At 42.6% G+C, this 25,998-nt stretch overlaps 1 protein-coding gene across 1 annotated transcript in view; it reads left to right on the forward strand.

Annotated features, from left to right (window-relative positions):
- cpvl (carboxypeptidase vitellogenic like) overlaps positions 1-25,998 on the forward strand; it is a 74,372-nt gene that overhangs the window by 46,057 nt on the left and 2,317 nt on the right. Inside the window, exons 11-12 of the mRNA XM_059945054.1 lie at positions 2,689-2,862; positions 7,625-7,807. Of these exons, the coding sequence (XP_059801037.1) occupies positions 2,689-2,862; positions 7,625-7,807 (357 nt within the window). The remainder of the gene's footprint in view (positions 1-2,688; positions 2,863-7,624; positions 7,808-25,998) is intronic.

Below are 25,998 nucleotides of genomic sequence, written 5' to 3' on the forward strand. Positions count from 1 at the left end.
TTTACTGGCGTGGGTTTCCTCTGGAGCTCCAGTTTCCACCCACAGTCCGAAGGTGTACCAGTTGTAAATTGTCCTGTGATAAGGCTAGGGTTAAATCGGGGGTTACCAGGCAGCCTGGCTGGAAGGGTGGAAGTGCCTATTCTGCACTGTATCACATTAAATTGAAAAAAAACATAAATATATTTGCTGTCGTGCGTTGGCGTGACATGCAACAAAAACAACTTCCAACAATTATAAGGATTATATAAACAATAAACTTTGAGTTTAAAGCAGGGCTATGGAATAAAATATGCATAAATACCAGCATGTACTTACAATGTAAACATCATTATAAAAATCATAAACACAAGACATTCTGCAGGTGCTGGAAATCCAAAGCAATGCACACAAAATGCTGGAAAGACTCAGCAGGTCAGGCAGCATCTATGGAGAGGAATAAAGAGTTGACATTTTGGGCCAAGACCCTTCTGGAGTTCTGATGAAGGGTCTTGGCCCAAAACAACGACTCTTTGTTAATTTCCATGGATGCTGCCTGACCTGCTGAGTTCCTCCAACAGTTTGTGTGTGTGTGTGTGTTGCTAACAATTAGAAAATGTGGTTTAAAGTGTTTACAGTGCAGTGACAGGGGTAATAGATGAAGATGAGTGGAGGCTCATTAAAATGGTTGATCAGATTATCTGCCTGGGAAAAAGAAACTTTTAAAATGGTGTGAAGTTTTTGTTTTAATAACCCTCTAATTGAGGCTGAGGAAGCTGAAAGAAGCCAGACAGCGAAAATGGAGAGAGTTGGGAAGATTTGGGACATTGGTGGGGGTGATCGAAGAAGGTTGAGCAGTGCCAGAAGCTCAGAGGTGGGACAACAGGATGGCTGGGGACACTTTGCTGAGGTAATTTTCTTACGATTTGCAACAGATGTTTTGTATCTCCTACTAAGCGGCAGGAGATTGAACAGACAGTGTCCGGGATGGGATGGGTCTGTAATGATGCCACAAGTGCACTGTAGGCATCAAGAGTTGTAGATTGTCTCCAGGTCCAGTAGTTGAGTCCCAATAATGTGCTGAGCCATCTAAGTGCTTTGTGATTTGACGTGCCGCAGCTAGATTTCAGAAGGCATTCGATAAGGTGCCACATAGGAGATTGGTGAGTAAAATCAGAGCTCATGGCATTGGGGGCAGGGTTTCAACATGGATAGAAAACTGGTTGGCAGATAGAAAGCAAAGGGTAGCAGTGAATGGGTGTTTCTCGGACTGGCTGGATGTGACTAGTGGGGTACCACAGGGCTCTGTATTGGGACCACAGCTCTTTACGATTTATGTCAACGATTTAGATGAGGGCATTGAAAACTATATCAGCAAGTTTGCTGATGATACTAAACTGGGTGGCAGTGTGACATGCGAAGAGGACGTTAGGAGAATACAGGGAGACTTGGATAGGCTGGGTGAGTGGGCAGATACTTGGCAGATGTCATTCAATGTGAATAAATGTGAAGTTATCCACTTTGGAAGCAGGAACAAGAGGGCAGAGTATTGTCTGAACGGTGTAGAGTTAGGTAAGGGAGAAATGCAAAGAGACCTAGCAGTCCTAGTTCAGCAGTCAATGAAGGTGAATGAGCAAGTGCAACAGGCAGTGAAGAGGGCAAATGGAATGTTGGCCTTTGTTACAAGGGGAATTGAGTACAAGAGCAAGGATGTCCTTTTGCATTTGTACAGGGCCCTGGTGAGACCACACCTGGAATATTGTGTACAGTTTTGGTCTCCAGGTTTAAGGAAGGACATTCTGGCAATTGAGGAAGTGCAGCGTAGATTCACTAGGTTGATTCCTGGGATGGCAGGGCTGTCTTACGCAGAGAGATTGGAGAGATTGGGCTTGTACATGCTGGAATTGAGGAGATTGAGAGAGGATCTGATTGAAACGTTTAAGATAATGAAAGGATTTGATAGGATTGAGGCAGGAAATATGTTCCAGATGTTGGGAGAGTCCAGTACCAGAGGGCATGGATTGAGAATAAGAGGTCAGTTATTTAAAACAGAGTTGAGGAAGAGCTTCTTCTCCCAGAGAGTTGTGGAGGTGTGGAATGCACTGCCTCGGAAGACGGTGGAGGCCAATTCTCTGGATGCTTTCAAGAAGGAGCTAGATAGATATCTGATGGATAGGGGAATCGAGGGATATGGGGACAAGGCAGGGACTGGGTATTGATAGTGAATGATCAGCCATGATCTCAGAATGGCGGTGCAGACTCGAGGGGCCGAATGGTCTACTTCTGCACCTATTGTCTATAGACTACCACACTGTCATTTCATTCCATACGCCAGTGTGCTCTCCATCACACATCGATAAAAGTTGGCCTGCAATTGTTGGCCAAATTATTGTAAATAATTTTCAAAAGTCATTGTTTCATCAAGATATTTGAAGTTGGCCATTGATCCATTACCCCTGTCACTGCACTGTAAACACTAAACCATTTTTTATAATGGTGTTTACAATGTAAATGTATACTGGTATTTATTTATGTACATTTTATTCCATGTTTGTGCTTTAACATTTGACTTTATTTTTTTAATATAATTCTTTATAATTGTTGAATGTTGTTTATTGTTGCATGTCACGCCCTGACACAACAAATTCCTGATACTTATTTATGTGTATCGTGGATAAAGTTGATTCATGATCCATGATTTATTTCTAACAGGAGCCAATGGATCAAGATTACTTTACCACTTTCCTGTCACGGCCAGAAGTGAGGAAATCCATTCATGTGGGAAATCTGACCTTCCACGATGGTCAAGAGGTGGAACAGCATCTGATGGAAGATATCATGCAATCTGTGAAGCCATGGGTGACCGAATTAATGGATAATTACAGGGTAAGAAGATCTTTTTTTGTAGATAAGACATCAATTTAACAAATATTCAGTTAAAGTTCAAGTTTAAAGTATTTTTAAAAATCAAAGTACATATAGGTTACCATATATAACCATGAGATTCATTTTCTTGTGAACATACTCAATAAATCTATAGAATAATAACCATAATAGAATTGATGAAAGATTGCACCAACTTGGGCATTCAACCAGTGTGCAGGAGACAACAAACTGTAAAATACAAAAAGAAAGAAATAGTAATAAGTAAATAGATAAGTAAATAAGCAAGCAATAGATATTGAGAACATGAGATGAGGAGTTCTTGAAAGTGAGTCCATTGGCGGTTGGAACATTTTAGTGATGGGCAAGTGAAGTTGAGAGAAGTTATTCCTTTTGCTTCAAGAGCCCGATGGTTGAAGGGTATAACTGTTCCTGAACCTTCTGTTGTAGGTCCTGCAGCTCCTGTATCTTCTTACCGATGACAGCAGCAAGAAGAGGGCATGTCCTTGGGTGGTGGGGGTCCCTGATGATGGATGCTACTTTCCTGCTACAGTGTTTGATGTGGGTGTTCTCAATGGCGATGATGGCTTTACCTATGGTGGTCTAATCCATTTCACAGATATGAATTTTGATATAGAGATTTAGAGGGAGCAGGTCCTTCAGCCTAACTGGTCCATGCCACCCACGGATTCCTCCCAGCTAATCCCCATTGCCTGCATTCAGCCTAATACCCTCCAAGTCCCTTCCCTCCATGTACCAACGCAAATGCTTCTCAAATGCTGGAATTGTGCCTACTTCAGCCACTTCCTCGGGCACTCATTACCTCTTGGTTCTCTTTGAAATCTCTCCACTCTTGTAACTGTCCCCTCTGAATATTATGGGTTGATAAGGACTGTGAGAGTGGTTCTCAAATTCTGACAAAATGATAGCTTGCACTGGGATGTGGGCATATAAAGTAACAACAAAAGTTTGTCTTTATACTTTATATTTTTATTTTTTATTTAGAGATACAATGCAGAACAGACTCTTCCTGCCTGGTGAGCCATGCTATCTAGCAACCCACCTAACACTAGCTTAATCACAGGACAATATATAATGACCAAATAACCTACTAAACTGGTATGTCTTTGGACCATGGAAGGAAACCAGAGCACCAAACGGAAACCCATAAAGTCAAGGGGATAATGTACAAATGCCTTCTGACAGCACCAGAATTGAACTCTAAACTCTGATGCCCCAACCTGTAATAAAGTTGCGCTGTTACGCTTCTGTGGTGCTTGTTGTGTGATTGTTACAGTTACCGTTGAATGACAAAACGCTACACTGGGCAGCAGAGAGACGTAATGAACAAAAATGGCCATTGAAGCCAAAAAAAGCATATTCATTTACATCAACAGGAGGCAAGGCAGATGGTGGAGTCTTTTGTCAAATCTGCCCAACCATTGTAATGGATTTTTGAATACTTCGGACATGAATGTAAAGGATTTTCCAATTAGGTGGGATTTTAGGTGAGTCTCAAAAGGAGAAATGGGACATGAGGTGGAGAACTGGGGTGGGGGGGGGGAAATTTCAAGATTTGTGATAATCGGCAGAAAACACAGGACAAAGAGAAAGGGAGATTGACAAGAGAACAGAGTTGGAATTACACTCTGTGGCCACTTCATAAGGTACCCACTATTGACTTGTAGTCTTCTGCTGCTATAGCCCATCCATTTCAAATTTCGATATGCTGTGCATTCAGAGATGCTCTTCTGCACACCACTGTTGTAACACATGGTTATTTTAACTATTGTCGCCTTCCTGTCAACTTGAACCAGTCTGGCCACTCTCTTCTGATCTTTCTCATTAACAAGGCATTTTTGCCCACAGAACTGCTGCTCACTGGAATGTTTTCCTGTTTTTTCTCACCATTCTCCATAAACTCTGGAGACTGGTGTGCATGAAAATCCCAGGAGACCAGCATTTTCTGAGAGTCTGTTAGATCACATATTTTCACATATTTTCTGATGTGTGGTCTGAATAACAACTGGACCTTTTGATGATATCTGCATGCTTTTTTATACATTGAATTACTGTCACATGATTGACTAATTAGATATTTGCATTAATGAACAGGTGTACAGGAGCTACCTAACAAAGTTGGTCGCTACTTGAGTGTGTATGAGGATCAGGTGAAGTTGTAGTTACAGGTGGTATGATGTAAAGAGGATGATTATAATCAGAGATATCATCATCTTCAATGGTGTTAACTCTACTGCTGACTACTCCAGTGATTCCAAGTACCATTTATTCGAAGTTCTAAGTATATTTGTAATCAAAGTACATACAACCCTTTCTTGCCGGCTTTCACAGAAACTACAAAGAAACACAAAAACAAACTAACTAATAAATAAATAAAGAAGTAGTAAGTACCAAATAATGAGATGAAGAGTTTCTGAACGTGTCCATAGGATGTGGGAGCAGTTTAGATTTGGGGTGAGTTAAGTTGAGTGGAGTTATCCCCTCTGATTCAAGAGCCTGATAGTTGAGGGATAGTAGCTGTTCCTGAACCTGATAGTGTGGGTTCTGAGGCTCCAGTATCCTCTTCCTGATGGCAGCAGTGAGAAGAGAGCATGGTTTGGGTGGTGGAGTAGGGAGTCCCTGATGATGGATGCTGCTTTCCTGCAACAATGCTTCATGTAGATGCGCTCAATGGTGGGTGAGAGAGCCGGGAATAACTTGTGTACTTCATTTTTACTTTAGGAGAAATGTGCATGTATGATGTGGTGGCATGATGATGTCTGCCATTCACATAGTTTTACATATAATCCATAATGAATTATGTCAACAACAAAGAATGCTTAATTAAACAATATACAATGTTGCTCAAATGTTACTGAAATATTAAATGCACAATGTTATCCCCTCTGGTTCAAGAGCCTGGTGGTTGGAGGGAAAATACTGTTCCTGAACCAGAGAACAGGATCTTGAAGACACAACATTAAAAAGAGGGAAATGAGTAATGGATCTGTGGGATTGTTGAAAACAGTTAACATTTGCAGATTTATTGATTATTCATGAGCGGTTGATAATGTGTAGGAGGTGTGGATTGAGGCTACGAGTGGTAATAAATTGGAGTGTTAGAAAATTACCCCTGTGCTGAAGTGTCCCCAGCATTTCGGCGATCCCAGATCTTGGACCGAAATATTGATTGTTGATTGACCTCCATAACTGCTGCCTAGGGAAAAGTTGAATGGGTTAGGATTTTATTCCCAGGAGCATTGTAGAATGAGGGGAGATTTGATGGAAGTATACAAAATTATGAGGGGTATAGATAAGGTAAACGTAATCAGGCTTTTTCCACTGAGGTTGGGTGAGGCTACTAACTAGAGGTCATGGCTTAATGGTGAAAGGTGAAATGTTTAAGGGGAATGTCTTCACTCAGAGGGAATTGAGAGTGTGGAATGAGCTGCCACTGTGGAAGTGGTGAATGTGGGTTTGACTTAAACATTTAAGAGAAATTTGGATACTGTAGGTACATGGATGGGAGGGGTATGGAGTGCAAATTGATGGGACTAGGCAGATTAATAATTCGGCATGGGCTAGTTGGACCAAAGGCCTGTTACTGTGTGATAGTGTTCTATAACTAACCTGCTGAGTTACTCCAGCATTTTGTGTGTGTTGCACTGTGATTTAGCATCTCTTTACAATGTTCTGCTTTGCCTTTTGGGTTATTTTATAGAGTAACTATTGTCACCCTGCTTTTTTCTTAACTTGATTACTCCATTTCCACATTGTTTTAAAAAATAAACACCTTGTTTTTCTTTTCATTTTCCACTTACTACTCCCTAGAGCTGTTTTCTTAGTCCAAAAATCTCTGGTTCAGATTCATGGACATTTGTCTTATTCTGCTCCTGATGATTGCCAAATCATTCTAAATCTAAACATACAATGATTATTGCAGTCAAATCTTCACTTTTGGATAGAATGCAGATTGACTGCTCGGACCCCTGGGATTTTCTGAGACAGTTGAACACTAAATGCTTTTAGGTAATATAAATCAGGCAAGCAAATATATTGCACATGTTCAAAAAATGAAGGTCTTTCCTGTTGCAAATGGCAGTTTTTGGCCATTTTAAAGCTTTTGTGTTGAGACGTTCCTTCTGTGTCTTCACTTGTACTTGATTGGGAATAAAAATTATTTCAGACCCACATGGCAAAAAGCTTCACAGAAGTAAATGTAATTTAAAATCTCAAAACTTTTTCAATATGATGTTCGATAGAAAATTGTCAGATGCAGGGATTAATTCATGGATTTCTGTCTAGACTAATTAAGTCTCTCAGGTCTTCTGTATGTTTTGTACTTTAATCTCTGTCTTTCATTCAGGGAACCACATTGCAACATTCACACAACAGCTGTAGGGTCTCCATACCAGAACACTTAGCAATTGTTCTTTCTTTCAGATTATTTTTCCTAAAGCACAAGCAAATCCCATTGCAGCCAATATATTGGCTGAGTTTCAATGCTTAATGTTTGAATATTTGGTATGGAAGGAGTGGGCAAGCAACTGATCTAACTAACTTGCATGGTGAAACATCGTCATCGAGATTCTAGAAACCCAGTCTTGATATTTCTGTAACTTCTGCAAAGACTGGTTACACTTAAACTTGAGAACTTGCTTGTCCTAAACTTCCGGTTCCTTCAGAATGTAATCCAGTTACGGTCCGGCAAATCTTTGTTTATATTTCCTTTACTGATTTTTTTTTTCCCCCCTCTCTTCACCAGGTGTTGATATACAGCGGCCAGCTTGATATAATTGTGGCAGCTCCATTAACCGAGCGTTTCCTGCTCACAGTGCCTTGGTCCAAAGCTGAGGAGTACAAAAAGGCAGATAGACATTTCTGGTTTGTTAATCCCAGTGACACAGAAGTGGCCGGCTATGTTCGAAAAGTTGGGGAATTTTATCAGGTAAGATTGCAATTCCTAAGGTTAATCACCAGCATTGAATCACTGTGTCTCAATGTTCTGATAGAATCTTAGAATTTATTTAAATCTTACATCCATCCCACAACGTGAGGGAGTAAAAATCTTTGCATTATGAGTCTGTTGCAATGGACGGACATGAATTCAAAAGTCTAATAGCTTGTAGAAAGAAGCCTATTGGTCCAGGCTTTAATGATGCAGTACCATTTTCCAGACAGAAGCAGCTGAAACAGTTTATGGTTGGGGCGACTGGTTTCCCCGATGATCTTCCAGGCCTTCTTTCTGCACGCTGCTGTAAATGGCCTCAAAGGAGGGAAGATCACATCCACAGATGTGCTGGGCTGTCCATACCACTCTCAGCAGTGCCCAGCAATCAAGGTTGGTGCAGTTCCCGTGCCAGGTGCTGATACAGTCAATCAGGATGCTCTCAATGGTGCCCCTGTAGAGGGTCTTGAGGATGTGGGGCCCATGCCGAACTTCTTCAGTCGCCCGAGGTGGAAGAGACGCAGTTGTGCTTTTTTTTTGCCACACAGCCAGTGTGTACGGTTCAGGTGAGATCATTGGTGGTGTGTACACCGAGGAACTTGAAACTACTCACCCTCTCAACTGCAGACCCTGTCTCTGCTCTTTCTGTAATCAATGATCAGCTCTTTTGTTTCTTGGACATTGAGGGAGAGATTGTTATCCTGGCACCACTGTGTCAAGGTGTCGACCTCTCCTCTGTAGGCTGTCTCATTACTGCTAGAAGAAGGTTGTGTCATCTGCGAATTTGATCAGCAGATTGGAGTTGTGTGTGGCAGTCAAGGGTGTAAAGAGAGTAGAGAAGGGGACTCAGGACACAATGCTGGGTGGCACCTGTGTTTAGGGGCAGAGGTGAGGGAGCCCAACCTTACTACCTGTCGGCAATCCAATAGGAAGTTTAGGATCCAGCTGCACTAGGTGGGGTGCAGGCTGAGGTCTCTGAGCTTCCTGTCAAATCTGGAGGGAATTTTGGTTTTGAATGCTGAACTGAAGTCCAGGAACAGCATTCTAGCATATGCATCCTTCTTCTCCAGGTGGGTGAGAACGGTGAGTAGTGCTGTGGCTATGGCATCTTTGGTAGTCCAGTTCCATTGGCAGATCATCCAATCCAATTAGAGTCATAGAGTACCACTGCACAGAAAAAAAGCCTTCACTTCATGCTGACCAGATCTTCTGCCTAGTCTTATCTACCTGCACTTGGACCATATTCTTGCAAACCTCTCCCGTCTATATACCTAGGTATCTGAGCTTATCTTAGAACCACTATACACCATTTCTGTTGGCAGCTCCTTCCACCCTCTGAGGGTGAAGAAGTTCCCCCTTAAGTATTTCACCTTCTACACTTAACCTAATCCTCTAGTTTCAGTTTCAGCCAGCCTCAGTGGAAAAAGTCTGCTTGCACTTACTTTATGTCTAGATAGACAAGAGATGGGTAGAGGCCCTGCACAGTAAGTTTAAGGAGTTATAGAGGAGGCTAAAGAGCAGGACCTCCAAGGTGGTAATCTCCGGATTACTCCTGGTGCAATGAACTGGGGAGTGTCAGAACAGGAAGATAATGCAGATGAATGAGTGACTGAGGAGATGGTGCAAAGGGGTAGGGTTTCAAGTTCTTGGATCATTAGAACCTTTTCTGGGGGACGGGGTGATCGGAACAAGTGGGGTGGGTTGCACCTGAACTGGAGGGGAACCGATATCCTCGGAGGAAGGTTTGCTAATGCTACTGGGGGGGTTTCAAAATAGATTTGGAGGGGGGTGAGAACCAGAGTGAAGAGAGAGGATGAGATGGTTAGAGCACAAGTAGAGACAGCTTGTAGGGAGTTTGTGAGGAAGGACAGGCAGATGATAGAGCCAAGATGGACTCAGCCAGATGGGCTGAGATATGTCTATTTTAATGCAACAAGTTGGATGAACTTAGTGTGGAACTATAATGTTGTGGCTATTACAAGGACTTGGATGTCTCAGGGGCAGGAATGGCTGCTGAGTGTGCCGGGCTTCAGATGTTTCAGAAAGGTCAGGGAGGGAGGCAAAGGAGGTGGGGGACATGGCATTGCTAAACAGGGCTGCAGAACAGGAGGCAGTTCGAAAGGGATTGTCTACTGAGTCAGTCTGTGTAGAAGTCAGAAACAGGATTGGGGTAATAACTCTACTGGGTGTTTTTATAGACCCCCTCCCCCCCCCCCCCCCCCCCCGTTGTAACAGAGACATCGAGGAGCAGACAGTGAGGCAGATTCTGGAACAGTACAATAATAATAGTTGTTGTGAACCTTGGTGGGAGAGCATTTTGGAAGCAGCGACCACAACTCTATCTCCTTCAGCATAGCAGCAGAGAGAGATTGGTGCAGACAATTTGGGAAAACATTTAATCGGGGTAGAGGGAAATATAATGCAATTAGGCAGAAACATATGAGCATAAATTAGGAGCAGATCTTCTCCGGGAAATGCACGGCAGAAATGTGGCAAATGTTCAGGGAACCTTTGTGTGCCACTCTGCCTAGGTATGTTCCATTGAGGCGAGGAAAGGATGGTAGGGTGAAAGAACCATGGTGTACAAAGGATGTAGAAAATCTAGTTAAGAAGAAAAGAATAGCTTATGAAAGTTTCAAGAAACTAGGTACTTCAAGAACTTTAGGGAATTACAAGGTTGCCAGGAAGGAGCTTAAGAGTGAAATTAGGAGAGCTAAGGCCTTGGTGAGCAGGATTAAAGGAAACCCCAAGGCTTTCTACAAGCACATGAGGAGCAAGTGAATGTGCAGTGTGAGAATAGCACCAATCAGGTGCGATAGTGGAAATGTGCGTATGGAGTCAGGGAAGGCAGCAGAGGTACTTCCTGTACTTTGCTTTGGTATTCAACAGGGAAAAGGACCTAGATGATTATGGGGATGACTTACAGCGGATAGAAATGCTTAAGCATATAAACATTAAGAAAGAGGATGTGCTGGAGATTTTGAAAATTATTAAGTTGTGTAAGTTGCTGGGTCAGGACGAGATATACCCCTGGCTACTGTGGGAAGCGAGGGAGGAGATTGCTGTGCCTCTAACGATGATCTTTGCATTAACAATGGGGACAGGAGAAGTACCAGAGGATTGGAGGGTTGCAGATGTTGTTCCCTTGTTCAAGAAAGGGAGCAGAGATAACCCAGGAAATTACAGACCACTGTGTCTTTAGTTGTGGGCAAGTTGTTGGAGAAGATCCTGAGAGGCAGGATTTATGAGCATTTGGAGAAACATAATCTGATTGTGGATAATCAGCATGGCTTTGTCAAGGGCAGGTCGTGCCTTACGAACCTGATTGAATGCTTTGAGGATGTAATAAAACACATTGATGAAGTGTATATGGACTTCATTAAGGCATTTGATAAGGTACTCCATGCAAAGATCATTCAGAAAGTAAGGAGGTATGGGAGCCAAGGAGACCTTGCTTTGTCGATCCAGAATTGGCTTGCCCACGGAGTGCAAAGGGTGTTTGTAGATGGTTCATATTTGGCATGGAAGTCGGTGAACAGTGATGTTCCTCGGAGATCTGTTCTGGGACTCCTCCTCTTTGTGATTATTTTCTTTTTTACAAATGACCTGGATGAGGAAGTAGAAGGGTGGGTTAGTAAGTTTGCTGATGACACAGAAGTTGGGGATATTATGGATAGTCTGGAGGGTTGTCAGAGATTACAGTGGGACATTGACAGGATGCAGAACTGGGCTGAGAAGTGGCAGATGGAGTTCAACCCAGATAAATGTGAAGTGGTTCATTTGGAAGGTCAAATTTGAAGACAGAATATAATATTAATGGTAAAACTCTTGGCAGTGTGGAATTTCAGAGAGATCTTGGGGTCCATGTCCGTAGGACACTCAAAGCTGCTGAGTGAGTTGACAGTGTTGTCAAGAAGGTGAATGGTGTGTTGGCCTTCATCAACCATGGGACTGAGTTCAAGAGCCATGACGTAATGTTACTGCTGTCTAAGACCTTGGTCAGACCCCATTTGGAGTACTGTGTTCAGTTCTGGTCACTTCACTACAGGAAGGATGTGGATACTACAGAGGAGATTTACAAGGATGTTGCCTGGATTTGGGAGCATGCCCTTTGAGAATAGGTTGAGTGAACTTGGCCTTTTCTCCTTGGAGCGACGGAGGATGAGAGGTGACCTTATAGAGGTGTATAAGATGAGGCATTGATCATGTGGTTAGCCAGGGGCTTTTTCCCAGGGTTGAAATGGCTAACATGAAGGGGCGTAGTTTTAAGGTGCTTGGAAGTAGGTACAAAGGGGATGTCAGAAGTAAGATTTTCACACAGAGAGTGATGGGTGTGTGGAATGCACTGGAGTACCTCCCAGCGATGGTGGTAGAGGTGAATACAATAGGGACTTCTGAGAGACTTTTAGATAAGTACATGGAGCTTAGAAAAATAGAGGGCTATGCGCTAGGGAAATTCTAGGCGGTCTGTGGAGTAGGTTACATGGTTGACATTGTGGGCTGAAGGGCCTGTAATGTGCTGTAGATTCCTATATTCTATTTTCTATACCCCTCAATATTTTGTATATCTCCAAGATCTCCCCTCGTTCTCCTGCGCACCAGGGAATAAAGTCCTAACCTATTCAACATTTCTCTATAACTCAAGTCCTCAAATCTCAACAGCATCCTTGTAAATTTTCTCTACAATGCCACAGTAGCGTCACGCTTAACACAAAGCTATTACAGCTCTGACCATTTGGAGTTTTGAGTTCAATTCAGATGTTATCTGTAAGGAGTCTGTATGTCCTTCCTGTGGGTTTCTTTCCACAGTCCATAGGGTAATTGGTCACTGTAAATTGTTCTATGATCAGGTTAGGGTTGTTGGGGGTTGCTGGGGCAGCATGGCTTGAATGACCAGAAGGGCCTACTCTGTCCTGTATTGGTAAAGAAAATAAAGTACAATAAAATCAACATTATTGATACCTTTCTTGTAGATAGGTGACCAGGACTGCACAAACTACTCCAAATTTGGTCTCACTAATGTTTTGTACACTTCAACATAACATCCCAACTTCTGTGCTCAATGCACTGATTTATGAAGGCCAGTGTGCCAAAGGCTATAAAGTTGTTGGCCATGAGTCTAAACCAGAGGTTCCCAATTTGGGATTCACGGAACCCTCGGTAAATGACAGGAGTCTAAACCAAGGCCTAGAGCGGTTTGACAGGAGTCTAAACCAAGGCCTAGAGCGGTTTGACAGGAGTCTAAACCAAGGCCTAGAGCGGTTTGACAGGAGTCTAAACCAAGGCCTAGAGCGGTTTGACAGGAGTCTAAACCAAGGCCTAGAGCGGTTTGACAGGAGTCTAAACCAAGGCCTAGAGCGGTTTGACAGGAGTCTAAACCAAGGCATAGATTGTGTTGCCTGTTGGATGCAAGTCACCAGGTTCATCAAAACTAGATTAACTATTCATTCTTTGTGCAATCTTGTAACACCCAAGTGGGCTGTGAGATTCCTGTGGCAGTGAAAACAGACTCAAAAAAACCATATGGAAGATGAAAAAGGATCTAGTACTTTCCCAGAGTACAGTATATGATGAATAAACTCTTCTTGGGCTCCAGCTGAGTGCAGTATCAAGTATAACTGACATTTTGTTGGCAAACTCTGCCATCTTCTTTAGGGATGATCCTGAGGATGTCTGGTCCAGTGGTATTTACACCCTGTAGTCCCCGCAATTGTGGAGCTGTGTATATTGGCCAGACAGGAAGCGTGGTGGAAACCCACATCAAGCAGCACAGGGGGTATATCCGTTTGGGTTATCCAGAGAAATCGGCGGTCACATTCACAATGGCCGTAGGATTGACTTCGACAGCGGAAAACTACTGTGCTGCACCAGTGGCTTTTGGGAACACCTGTTAAAGGAAGCTATTGAAATAAACCCAGAGGAAAAGAATTTTAACAAAGACAAAGGTCTCACTCAAAGTAAGAACTGGAGTTCAATTGTCAACAAGGTGGGAAGCAGAAACCTGATTGAACGAGGACAATGGAATACAGGGGTATAAATACCACCAGACAAGAAAAACCCAGGCATCATCCCTGAAGAAGATGGCAGAGTTTGTCATCAAAGCTTTGGTTATAATCAACACCTGTACCCAGCTGGGAGCCTGAGAAGAAGTTATTCATAATATGGAAGATGTAAAACAGAGAATCCCCCAAGTGCTCAAAGTTAGGGGGCAGCTCTGGTTAGTCAGAGGGTTGATATTTATTAGAAGAATAACATTTGGCGTGGACCGGATGGGATGAAGGGCTGTTTCTATGATGTAGTGCTCTGTCTTTATTTCATATTAATGATCTTGCATCAGAACTCCAATTCATTCACTTTTAGTGCAAGGTGTATAGTACTGCAAAAGTCTCAGGTGCCCAGACTTTTGCACAGTACTGTATTTGTCAACGTGGAGCACAGAGTGAGTTTGTAAATCTGGTGGGAGTAAAGGATGTGGGGAGTAGTGAGGGTGGAGCACCAAGGGGCAGGTGGCAGAGAAGGAGTACTGGTGGTGGGGGTATGTGGCACGAGTGCAGACACACCCAGCCCTGAGACACCAGGCAAGGTTATTTGATTCCAAACAATTAGTTTGTTAATCATTAAAGACTGCATCTCTGGTGCTTCTGGCTCCCTCCCCTCTTCCTTCCTCTTTTCCTAACCGTGATTCCCCTCTCCCTGACCCCTTCCCACTCTCAGTTCACAATAGAGACCCAGATCAGAATCAGATTTATCATCACTCACATATGTCATGAAATTTTGATTTTTTTTTGTGACAGCAGTACAGTGCAATACATAAAATTACTGCAGTACTATGCGAAAGTCTAAGGTACCATAGATATATATCTATCTTAGAGTTTTGCACAATATTATGTGACATCCCAAATTGTACAAATCATTTTCTTATAGTCTGTAATTTAAATTTTCTGAACAAGTTAGGGGCTAAATCTGTTTGAATTTTTTGAATTTGTCTGAGCAATAACGTTGACAGATTTTATGCGCTGTGCAAACTTTGCTCAAGCTGCTTTTGATGACAAGTCCCCTAAAGGTTCCAACCTGGCCATTTTTAAGAGGATGCATTTCAGCAGAATTAAAACAGTTAAAAGTCAAAACAATGCAATCCCCAGAAATTCTGTCTCACTATAGTTGTGCAAATTCAGAAGCCTACAGATCCCTCAAGCACATCCAGATGGTAACAGTCAAAACACAGTAAGGGGGAAGCTTGATCTTTTTTTTGTTTGGAAACCACATGAAGAATGGTTCCATTATGCTTTCTCTTTGATATCAAATTTGCACTTTTGCAGAGTATGGTACTGAGTGCTGTGAGAAAGAGACCACAGCTTGGAAGCTGAATTGTTCAAAACATGTAAAGAGCTTATCTCCTGTGTGTGAACAGAATATGCTGTGATGGTATTTGTAGGAAAGCTTTACGATTAAAGCACATTTTATAAGGGCCAAATTTTAAAATCAGAATCAGGTTTATTATCACTGTCATATGTTGTAAAATTTGTTATTTTGCTGCAGCAGTACAGTGTAATACATAAATATACTGAAGTTATAATAAGAAATGTATCCGTGTGTATGTGTGTGTAAAGGTAGAGATCTTCCATCATGAGATTCATGGAGCTACTGCATTTCTCTGTGCTTGATACTGTCAATATACCTTTCTCTTGGTGGTGTGTTGCAAGTTTTATCTTATTAGAGATGCAGCATGGGAACAGCCCTTTCTGGTCCCATAAACACATGCCATCCAATTACACATGACCAATTAACTTACTAACCTGTATATTCTCGGTCTGTTGGAGGAAACTGGAGCACCTAGAGAAAAACCCACCTTGTCACGGGGAGAACATACAGACTCCTTACAGACAGTGCTGGGAATTGAACCCAGGTCACTGGTGCTGTTATAAAACCAGAAGGCATAAGAGCAGAATTAAGCCATCTGGCCCATCAAGTCTGCTCCACGTTTCAATCATGGCTGATCCTTTTCTTTCTCCTCCTCAACCCCATTTCCCAGCCTTCTCCCTGTAACCTTTGATGCCATGTCCAATCCAGAACCTATCAATCTCAGGATTAAATACACCCAACAACCTGGCTTCCACAGCTGCATGTGGCAACAAATTTCAAAAATTCACCACCCTTTGGCTAAAGAAATTTCTCCACATATCTATTATGAGAGGGCGCCCCTCTATCCAGAGGCTGTGCCCTCTTGTCCTAGACTCCCCCATCATGGGAAACATACTTTCCACATCTACTTTGTTTAGGCCTTTCAGCATTCAAAAAGTTTCAATGAGATTCCTCCCTCATCCTTCTGAATTCCAGCGAGTACAGACCCAGAGCCATCAGACGTTCCTCATATGATAACCCTTTCATTCCTGGAATCATCCTTGTGAACCTCCTCTGGGCCCTCTTCAATACCAGCACATCTTTTCTAAGATGAGGGGCCTAAAACTGAGTCCTCACCAGTTCCTTATAAAGCCCGAGCATCACATCCTTGCTCTTGTGTTCTAGACCTCTTGAAATTAATGCCAATGTGGCATTTGCCTTCCTTACCACCAACTCGGCCTGCAAGTTAAACTTTGGGGTGCTCTGCACAAGGACTCCCAAGTCCCTTTGCATCCCAGAATTTTGGGTTCTCTCCCTGTTTAGAAAATAGTCTGCACATTTATTTCTACTACCAAAGTGTATGACCATGCATTTTCCAACATTGTATTTCATTTGCCACTTTGTTTCCCATTCTCCTAATCTGTCTAAGTCCTTCTGCATCCTACCTGTTTCTTCAACACTACCTGCCCCTCCACCAATCTTCGTATCATCTGCAAACGTGGCAGCAAATCCATCTATTCCGTCATCTAAACCATTTATATACAGCATAAAAGGAAGTGGTCCCAACAATGACCTCTGCAGAACCCCACTAGTCACTGGCAGCCAACCAGAAAAGGATCCTTTTATTCCTACTCACTGCTTCCTACCAATCAGCCAATGCTATAACCATGTTAGTAACTTTCCTGTAATACCATGGGCTCTTAGCTTGGTAAGCAGCCTCATGTGTGGCACCTTGTCAAAGGCCTTCTGGAAAATCCAATTACATAACATCTCCTTTATCTATCCTACTTGTAGTTTCCTCAAAGAATTCCAACAGATTTGTCAGGGAGGATTTTCCCTGAAGAAGACCATGCTGACTTTGTACTATAAAAAACACAAAATGCTGGCAGAACTCAGCAGGCCAGCATTTTGTGTTTTTTTTACTTACTTCCAGCATCTACAGATACACTCGTGTTGCCTTTGACTTTGTACTATCTTGTCTTGTGTCACCAAGCTAATATCTTAGCAACCACTGAAGTCAGGCAAACTCGTCTATAATTTCTTTTCTGCTGCCTTTCTCCTTTCTTAAAGAGTGGAGTGACATTTGCATTTGTGTACAATGTTATGCTAATTCTTATGCTACCAGGCTGCAGCAGCAAAGGATGGTTTCGAAGTTCTTTCACTTTTCATCATGATTCAGATTCAGTTATCACATGTACATTGAAACATACAGTGCAAAGTGTTATTTGATTTAACAACTGGCACAACTTAGGGGCGTGCTGGGGGCAGCCCACAAGTGTCACCACACATTCTGGCGCCAGAATAACATTCCCATAATGCACTGTAGAACAACACAGAACATAACCAAATAGAGCACAATGAGCAACAAAACACAGAGGGTCTCAGCTGCCAGCTCTTAAAGGAACATGCCACAATACAAGTAGCACTCTTCCAGCCACAGTAGAGTGTTGCTACCGGATGAATGTTGCAAAGGTGAGACTGAATTGGAGAGAGTTCTGATATTCCACGGAACCTGGACAGGCTGGTGAAGAACAATACCCTCAGTAGGAAAGGACCTGTCTAAGGGATCGCAGAGGCACTCCAAGTTGCAGCCAAGCACTTCTGCTTGGGGGCTGCCAGGATGGACTCTGTGAGGACACGAGTGTACTGTAAGAGTGTCTGTACATAGGGCAAGCATGCACTGTAGGCAGTTGCCTGTGTCACTTCAGCCTGTGGGCAAGAAAGAGTAGGAAATAGAATTTCCTTCCTTGAGAAAAGGTAATTGTTATTTAGGCCCAATAAATGACTTTTCAGTGTTGTATTATTATCAACACCTTTCCAGGAGATTTATTCATTGGAAAAAAGGAAATCCTTAGAGGAAATTGTGTTTCTTTTTGTTTTAAACCCATAACCCTTACTGGGGCATAGACTGCTGACAGTAGCACATCAGAGCCCTCTGTCCAGTCATCCAAATTGTCCCCAGGTGTAACCCATCTTTAGAAATCCTTCCTCTCCCAAGAGTAAGTTCTTTGGTGCTTCTGTTGGCATTTCTGTAGCTCTGGACTTTTTACAGTGTGGGACAGCTAGCCCCGTGCCCAACCCTCCGATTTCACAGCCGCGTTTGGGACCATCCATGGCAGAGTTAGAAAATCGTGTCCTTAAAAGAAAAAAATGAGGACATGAATTCCCCAACAAGAGCTAAGCCACCTAGGAAGATCTACAAAATCACTGCACTCCAAGGTATGCTAATGTTCAACAACACGGCATTTTTTGGCATTGTGTGCATAAACTGGTAGCCCCCTTTGCTCCAGTAATGTTCAGCGAGAGACAAATATTGGCTAAGGGAGAGATGTTAGTAAATCTTATTGTTTCAGGTCTTTAAAACTAAATCAGGCTATTGCTTATAAAATAGATGTGTGTTAGGAAAACACACATTCGTCATTCGCCAGAGTATCAACATTCTAAAGCAGTAGTCATAGAAAGAGACGTTTGTAGCAGGAAGATATTAGATATAATATTTGCTTCTTTAATCATTGTTGCACATGCAGATGAAAACATAGATTAAGATTAGGTTTCTCACATGTACATCAAAAAAGTGAAATGTGTCATTTGTGTCAAAACAGGATTGTTCAAAGCAGCCCTTTCTTAATTTAAACTATATATCCACTTAGTCTAAAAGAATTGTAAATTACAAAGGCTTTGAAGGGAATATTTCAAAGGAAATTTGCATGAACTTCCTCCATTGTAGAATATTAACTCAAGAATACTTGTTAATTAATTATCCAAATAAGTACAAGTCAGTCAGTTTTCTGAAATAGATTTTGACAGAGGTTCTTAATGAATGTAAAATATCTACAGTGACCCTCTATTCAATATGGTTTATAGTGTAACTACTGGTAGGACTGGCAATCAATAAAGATCTAGTATGATGCAACCATCATTAAGGACCTCACTATCCAGGACATGCCGTGTTCTCATTACTACCAGCAGGAAGGAGGTACAGGAGTCTGAAGATGCACACTGAATGAATGTTTTAGGGAAAGCTTCTTCCCTTTTAACATCAGATTTCTGAATGGACAATGAACCCATGAAGACTATCTCACGATTCTGCTCCCTTTGTGAGCTATTTATTTTTAAATGTTTCTTATTGTAGCTCATAGTCACAAATTTCACAACATATATGAGTGATAATTTGGTGGTCAGTGGCATAGTGGCATCAGTATTGGGCTTCGAAGTTAACGTTCCCAAGTTCAAATCCTGCTGGCTCCTTATGGACTTTCCATCCCTGCTGAGTTGAGTGTCGAGCTAGCAACTGGGCCTCAGAAACAGTCAAAATGCTATGGAAATGGCAAAAATACTGCCTGATGTGCCACAAGTCGCAAAAAGGAACAGCAATACGTAGGTGATAGTAAACCTGATTCTGATATTGTGTTAGTGCAGTGGTCCCCAACCACTGGGCTGCAAAGCATGCGCTACCGGGCTGCGAGGAAACGATATGAGTCAGCTGCACCTTTCCTCATTCTCTGTCACGCTCACTGTTGAACTTGACCACATACGAGGTCATCAGTCGCCTAAACGCAGTGATACCCTCGCACCAGGGATCACTGGTCGGCCTTGGGTAACCGGCCGCCTCATGCGGCCAGCGAGAAGTGCCATTCCTACTGGCCTAGAGTGCGGACAGATGGGCACCGAATGTTTGTGGGGAACCCTCTAAACCTGTTTAGCACACTGATTGTTCGTGGGGAACCCGGTGCTAAAATATTCGCAGACGACCTAATTTGGGCTTGGGGTTTCGCAAGTAGCAGAGCAGCTACCTCGCTGAGATCTACTGAACATCATCCCTCGAGCCAAACTTCTGTCGGTCGATAGTTCCTACCTCCCTACAAGGAGGGCGGGCACGTGCGTTGTCGCACTCCTCCTCACTCGGTCGGTCGCTCTCTCCGGACTGCGACTGCCGCGGACCCGGCACGGGGACCTCTGGCCCTAACCTTGTCCTCTCACTGGTGTGTTGCAATGATTTTATATGTTCATACGAGGAAAATATGCGCTGTGTGTTTAACATCCAAACGTTACTTAAAATGTTATGATGCTATTGACTTGTAAGTCAATTATAACTCACTTATAAGTCAATAGCATCATAACATTTTAGGTAACGTTTGGATATTAAACACACAGTACATATTTTCCTCGCATGAATATAGTGATAGGTCACTTATAACTCACTTATCACTATATTCATGCGAGGAAAATATGCACTGTGTGTTTAATATTAAATTCGTTAGGTAAACCTTTTTAGAAATGAAATTGAGTGTATTAGCTACTTACAAGAGACTTATAATTGACTTATCACCTAAATTCCGGTCATGATTAACACCCCCCCCCCCCCATTGTCGGCTGGTTTGCAAGAATATTGTCAATATTAAACTGGTCCATAGTGCAAAAAAGGTTGGTGACCCCTGTGTTGGTGAACTAAAAAATTTAATTCTGACATAAATCTTCAGGTGAATTTTCATTCCCAGTCAGGTAGATGGAAATCTCTCATGGAATAAAGAGGTCATTCTCTCTCCCAGCAAAGAAAATAAAATTCTAAAGATGTTCAGTTGCATGCTTCTCCAGTGCAAGATTAGACATCCAAGATCAAATTTCTGTCCAACAGACACAAACTCTGCAGGTCAAGCAGTATCTAAGGAGGGAATGAACATTTGATGTTTCAGACCGAGGTAATTCCTGGCCCATACATTCAAAGAACTCTTGAAGGGAAAGTTAAAGTACATAATCTGAATGCTAACTAGGTGATTCAATTTGTAGCTCTGAAAACTCTCAGATTCATATTCTTGCAGGCATTCAAGGTAAAACAAAGAAGTACAATAGAATCAATGGAAACTACACACAAAGAATGAGAAATTGTGCATATACAAAAAGCAATAAAACTGAAAACATGAGTTGTCGAATCTTTGAAAGTGAGTCCATAGGTTGTGTTCAGTGATCAGTTCAGTGTTGTTCAATTTCAACACAAGTAGCTTATTTCTGTTTTCTAATTTCCTACTTGAATCAAACTAATCTCTTTGAGGAAAGCTACTGAAATAAAGTATATAATTTTAGCTGCAAGTTTTCAGAGAGTATTTTATAGCTTTTGATATGGAGGATTTAACAGTGAGCCCTTGAAATTCACGATTGTCGAGCATTGTCATTGCTTAGGAGCACAAAGTGTAGTGTCAGATTAACTAGACTTCAGCAGGGTTTAGTAGAATTGAACAGGAAGGTGTCCAATGATCGTGTGATCTGCAAATAATAATGTTAATGAAAAACATCCACAAAATGCTGGAGGAACTCTAGTTAAGTAGTTCCATATACATTTAGAGGAAGTATACAATCCACAACCTGAAATTCTTGTTCTTCACAGACATTCACAAAAACAGAAGAGTACCCCAAAGAGTGAGTGACAGTAAAAACTTCAGAACCCAAAGCCCCCCGTTCCCTCTCCCATGCACAAACAGCAGCAAAACAATGTCCCTCAGCCTGCCCCACTTCAGCAAAAAAAAAAGCATCAACTATCTCCACCCACCAAGCAAGCAATTGCAAAGTCCCCAAGAAGGACCATCAACATCTGTGGAGGGCAATAAACAGCCAACAATCTGGTTCGTGACCCTTAACATCAGCTCTTTATTCCCCTTCACAGATGCTGCCTGATTTGCTGAGTTCTTCCAGCATTTTGTGTGCGTTGCTCAAAATTTACAGCATCTGTAGAATCTCTTGTGTTTTGAAGTTATTTGTGAGTTATGCTTGCATTTTAGTTTTTTTTCCCCTCCAAGACGGGCAGGATTTTAGTTTGACCTCTGGTGCCACGTTTGCGGACTTTGCACCTCTCCCCATCGTTGCATAAGATTCCTCTGGGTGCTCCAATGCCCGTCTGCTTCCTGAAGCCATGCAGATTGTGAGGTTAAATGCCCTTTGTAAATTACTCCTATTGTGGCTGTGTGGAGACTGGCAACAGGGAAAAATTTCAGATTGGTTTGCATAGTTTGATTGAATTATTCAGGTGGTCCATAATATTTTGGAATGTAATTTACAAGGATGTTGCCAGGACTGGAGGACATGTGTTATAAGGAAAGATTAAATAGCTTAGAACTTTGTTCCTTGGAACATACTGTAGAAGGTTGAGGGGAGATTTGATAGAGGGATACAAAACATTGAGGGCTGTAGATTGGGTAAATGCAAGCAGGCTATTTTCCCTGAGGTTGGGTGGGACTACAACTGGAGGTCATAGGTTAAGGGTGAAAGGTGAAATGTTTACGAAGAACATGAGGAGAGACTTCTTCACTCAGAGCTTGGTGGGAGTGTAGAACGAGCTGTCAGCGCAAGTGGGTAACTGCAAGCTCGATTTCAACATTTAAGAGAAGTTTGGATAGGTACGTGAATGGCAGGGGAATGGAGGGCTATGGACTTGGTGCAGTTTAAATTGGTTCAGCATGGACCAGATGGACCAAAAGGCCTGTTTCTGTGCTGTACTTTTCTATGACTTGTGGGTTAAGTGTTTGTCTCACTCTTGAGTACTTTTATTGAATTTGTTGTTCTTGCAAAATATGTATTTGAATAATGGAAATTATCTCAAATGTATCATCCAGCGCATTTCAAGTGAGTGGTGAAATCACTCATCTAAGAGCATGTAAGCACCTACCAAAAAATATGGTGGAAAGGTAAGCTTTTGGGTAGGTGTGGAAGAATTAAGAAAATCAGGTTTAATATCACCGGCATATCTTTGTGACAGCAGTACAATGCAATACATAATAATAGGGGAAAAACATGAATTATATTAAGTGTGTGTGTGTGTGTATATGTGTGTGTATATATATAAAATAGTTAAATAAGTAGTGCAAAAGTAGAAATAAAAAAAATAATAAAATGGTGACAATGGGTTCAATGTCCATTCAAAAATTGGATGGCAGAGGGGAAGAAGCTGTTCCTGAATTGTTGACTGTCTGCCTTCAAGCTTCTGTACTTCCTCCCTGATGGTAGCAATGAGAACTAGGCATGACCTGGGTGACTGGGGTCCTTAATGAAGGAACATAGAACATTGCAGCATAAATACAGGCCCTTTGGCCACAATGTTATGACGACCTTTTAACCAACCCTAAGATCAATTTAACCCTCCCATCCTACATAGCCCTCCTTTTTTCTGTCATTCATGTGCCTAACTGAGAGTTTCTTAAATATCCCTCGTGTATCTGCTTCTAGCACTTCCCATGGCAGGGTGTTCCATGCACCCACCCACCACTCTTTGTGGGGGGAGGAGGAAAAACATGTCTGTCACGCCCACTATGCCTTCTTCTAATTATTTTAAAACAGGGGTTCCCAAACTTTCTTATACCATGGACCAATTCCATTAAGCGAGGGGTCCATGGACTCTAGGTTGGGAGCCCCTGCATTAAAATGATGTCCCCTCATATTAGCCTTTGCCCCTCCCCGGGGAAAAAATCCTCTGACTATCCACTCAATCTATGCCTCCTATCATCTCATACACCTCTATCAAGTTACCTCTCATCCTCCTTCATGCTAAAGAGACAAGAATTCTAATTGGGTGCTGCTGTTAGCAATAGTGAACATATTTCATGGAAGCATAACAAAGAAGATGGCTGGATAAATTAGTCCTTTGTTTTTGCAAAATGACATGACTTGACCGATATGACACACATTTTTATTCTTTTTTGGATGAGGAAGAGGTGCTTGATGAAGGGGAAGCAGCTGCAAGATCCTGTAGTTCATAAAAGCCCCTTTCTTCTTGAGCTGAAATGTTGTTATTGTTTTTGTGTCCACGTGAATGCAGGCCTATAATCCTGTGTGGAATGAAGGAAATGGTTTAATTGATTAGTAGTTCAGTTTTGAGTGAAGCTTTCCTTGAGGTCACCAGATGTACATCTTATCCGTAAAGAGGTTACCAGAGCACACAGGATTCATATTCTGGCGCCAACATAGCATGTCCTCGATGCTTGGCAGAACAACACAGAACACAACAAGCGACTAAACAATGACAGCAAAACAAGCCCCTTTTCCCCCCTCCCACCCACACATATGGACGGTGCTCCAACTCTAGGACAGCCCTTTGGGCCTCCAGTCTCCAGGCTTTGGCCATTGGGTTCCAACTTCCAGTCAACCTTTGAACTTTGATCTTTGGTATTGACATACCCCCCCCCCACCCCATGGACTAGCTGATGATGGGAACCCAAATACCAGCCTCGAACTCCGGATGTGTCGACTAATGGCCCTCGTGCCTCCTCATTGACCCACCTACCTGGGACAGCTCAATATCCACGGATCACACATCACACGTCCCACATCACTGGCCTTTGAGCATGGAACAGAGGCCTGGACTGCGGATGTTCTTTGCCACTTTAAGTGCGGATTGGTGGCCTTCAGTCAATTCCTTGGTCTTACTGATGTCGAATTCATTCCTAAATGGCCCTGAGAAGGCAATTTAGTAGTGCTTTCAAAGTCAGACACAGAGAGACAAATTTATTTCCTTCGGAACATGAATGGATTAAATGGGTGTGTACCACAAGAGGTACTGCAGATGCTGGAAAACTAGAGCAAGACACACAATGTGCAGGAGGAGCTGAGTGAGCCAGGCAGCATCTGTGCATGAGTGTAAACAGTAGACATTTTTGGCCTAGACCCTTCATCAGGACTGGAAAGAAAGAGGACAAGTCAGAATAAGGAGGTGGGGGGAGGGGAGGTTGAACCAGGAGATGGGGAAGGGGTGAAGTAAAGAGCTGGGAAGTTGATTGGTGGAAGAGATAAATGGAAGGAGAAGGGGGAATCTGATAGGAGATGACAGCCTGGAAATATAGCTGGAAGCCATGTGGTACAAGATGGTGTTGGAGACATCCTGAAGCGTACGTGGTGTTGATGGCAAGTCGGGGTGAGCATGTGGCCAAAGAGTCAGAGAGTAGCAAAGATCACAGGGGGCAGCAATGCTAGAGGGTCTCACTGAATTCCTGGCGAGGAGATTTAAAATTCTTCAGGATAGGCAGCGGAGCGGTAAATCATAGGCACGAGGTACTGCAGTAATATGGTAGTTTCCTGGTTACAGTAACTGAGTCTAGATTCTTTTAAATGGCAGATGTAGTTAATTATTTAATTTTAAATTCCTCATTTCCCATGCTGGGATTTGAACTCATGCTCTTGATCTATAAGTCCAACCTTCTAGCTGGCAGCCCAGGGACATGACCAACCACCAGTTCAGAAATGCAGATATGTTTCATTTAACGATAGCTGCAGTCACTGGACTGAAACCAGGCAGGGAAACAAGCAGATGGCAGCTCACCAGAGGGCATGATCTCGCACGTGTTCACTGCAGAGAACTCAGATGAAGATTTTGGTGCGGGGGGCAGCTGCTGGGAAAATTCCTGGTGCCTTGCCAGGCTTGTCGCAATGCCAGGATACAACGTCGAGGAGGGTGGAGGATTCCATCACCAACATCACGCAGAGCTTGGAATCCATGCTGACAACTCCACTGGGACTCTCTTGTGAATCCAAATTTTGACGGATGTCTCAGTTTTCATGACAAGCTGAATGCTGCAGTCAAGGTTCTGAGGGTTTTGCAGCAGACCAAGAAAATGTTTTCTGGAGATTACTAGGCCTTCTGAAGCACCTCATTAGATTATGTTGATTGTTAGTGAGAACAATACATTTCACTGTTTTATTTTTAATGGAATCAGATTTATTTATCACATGTACATGGAAATGCACAGTGAAATGTGTCATTTGCATTAACAACCAACACAACTAAGGCTGTGCTGGGGGCAACACAATGTATCCCCATACATTTGCCACTGACAGAGCATGCCTATCATGTTCTGCAGAACAACGGTGAA

The sequence above is a fragment of the Hypanus sabinus genome, chromosome 20 (genome assembly GCF_030144855.1).
Source record: "Hypanus sabinus isolate sHypSab1 chromosome 20, sHypSab1.hap1, whole genome shotgun sequence".
Lineage (NCBI taxonomy): Eukaryota > Metazoa > Chordata > Chondrichthyes > Myliobatiformes > Dasyatidae > Hypanus > Hypanus sabinus.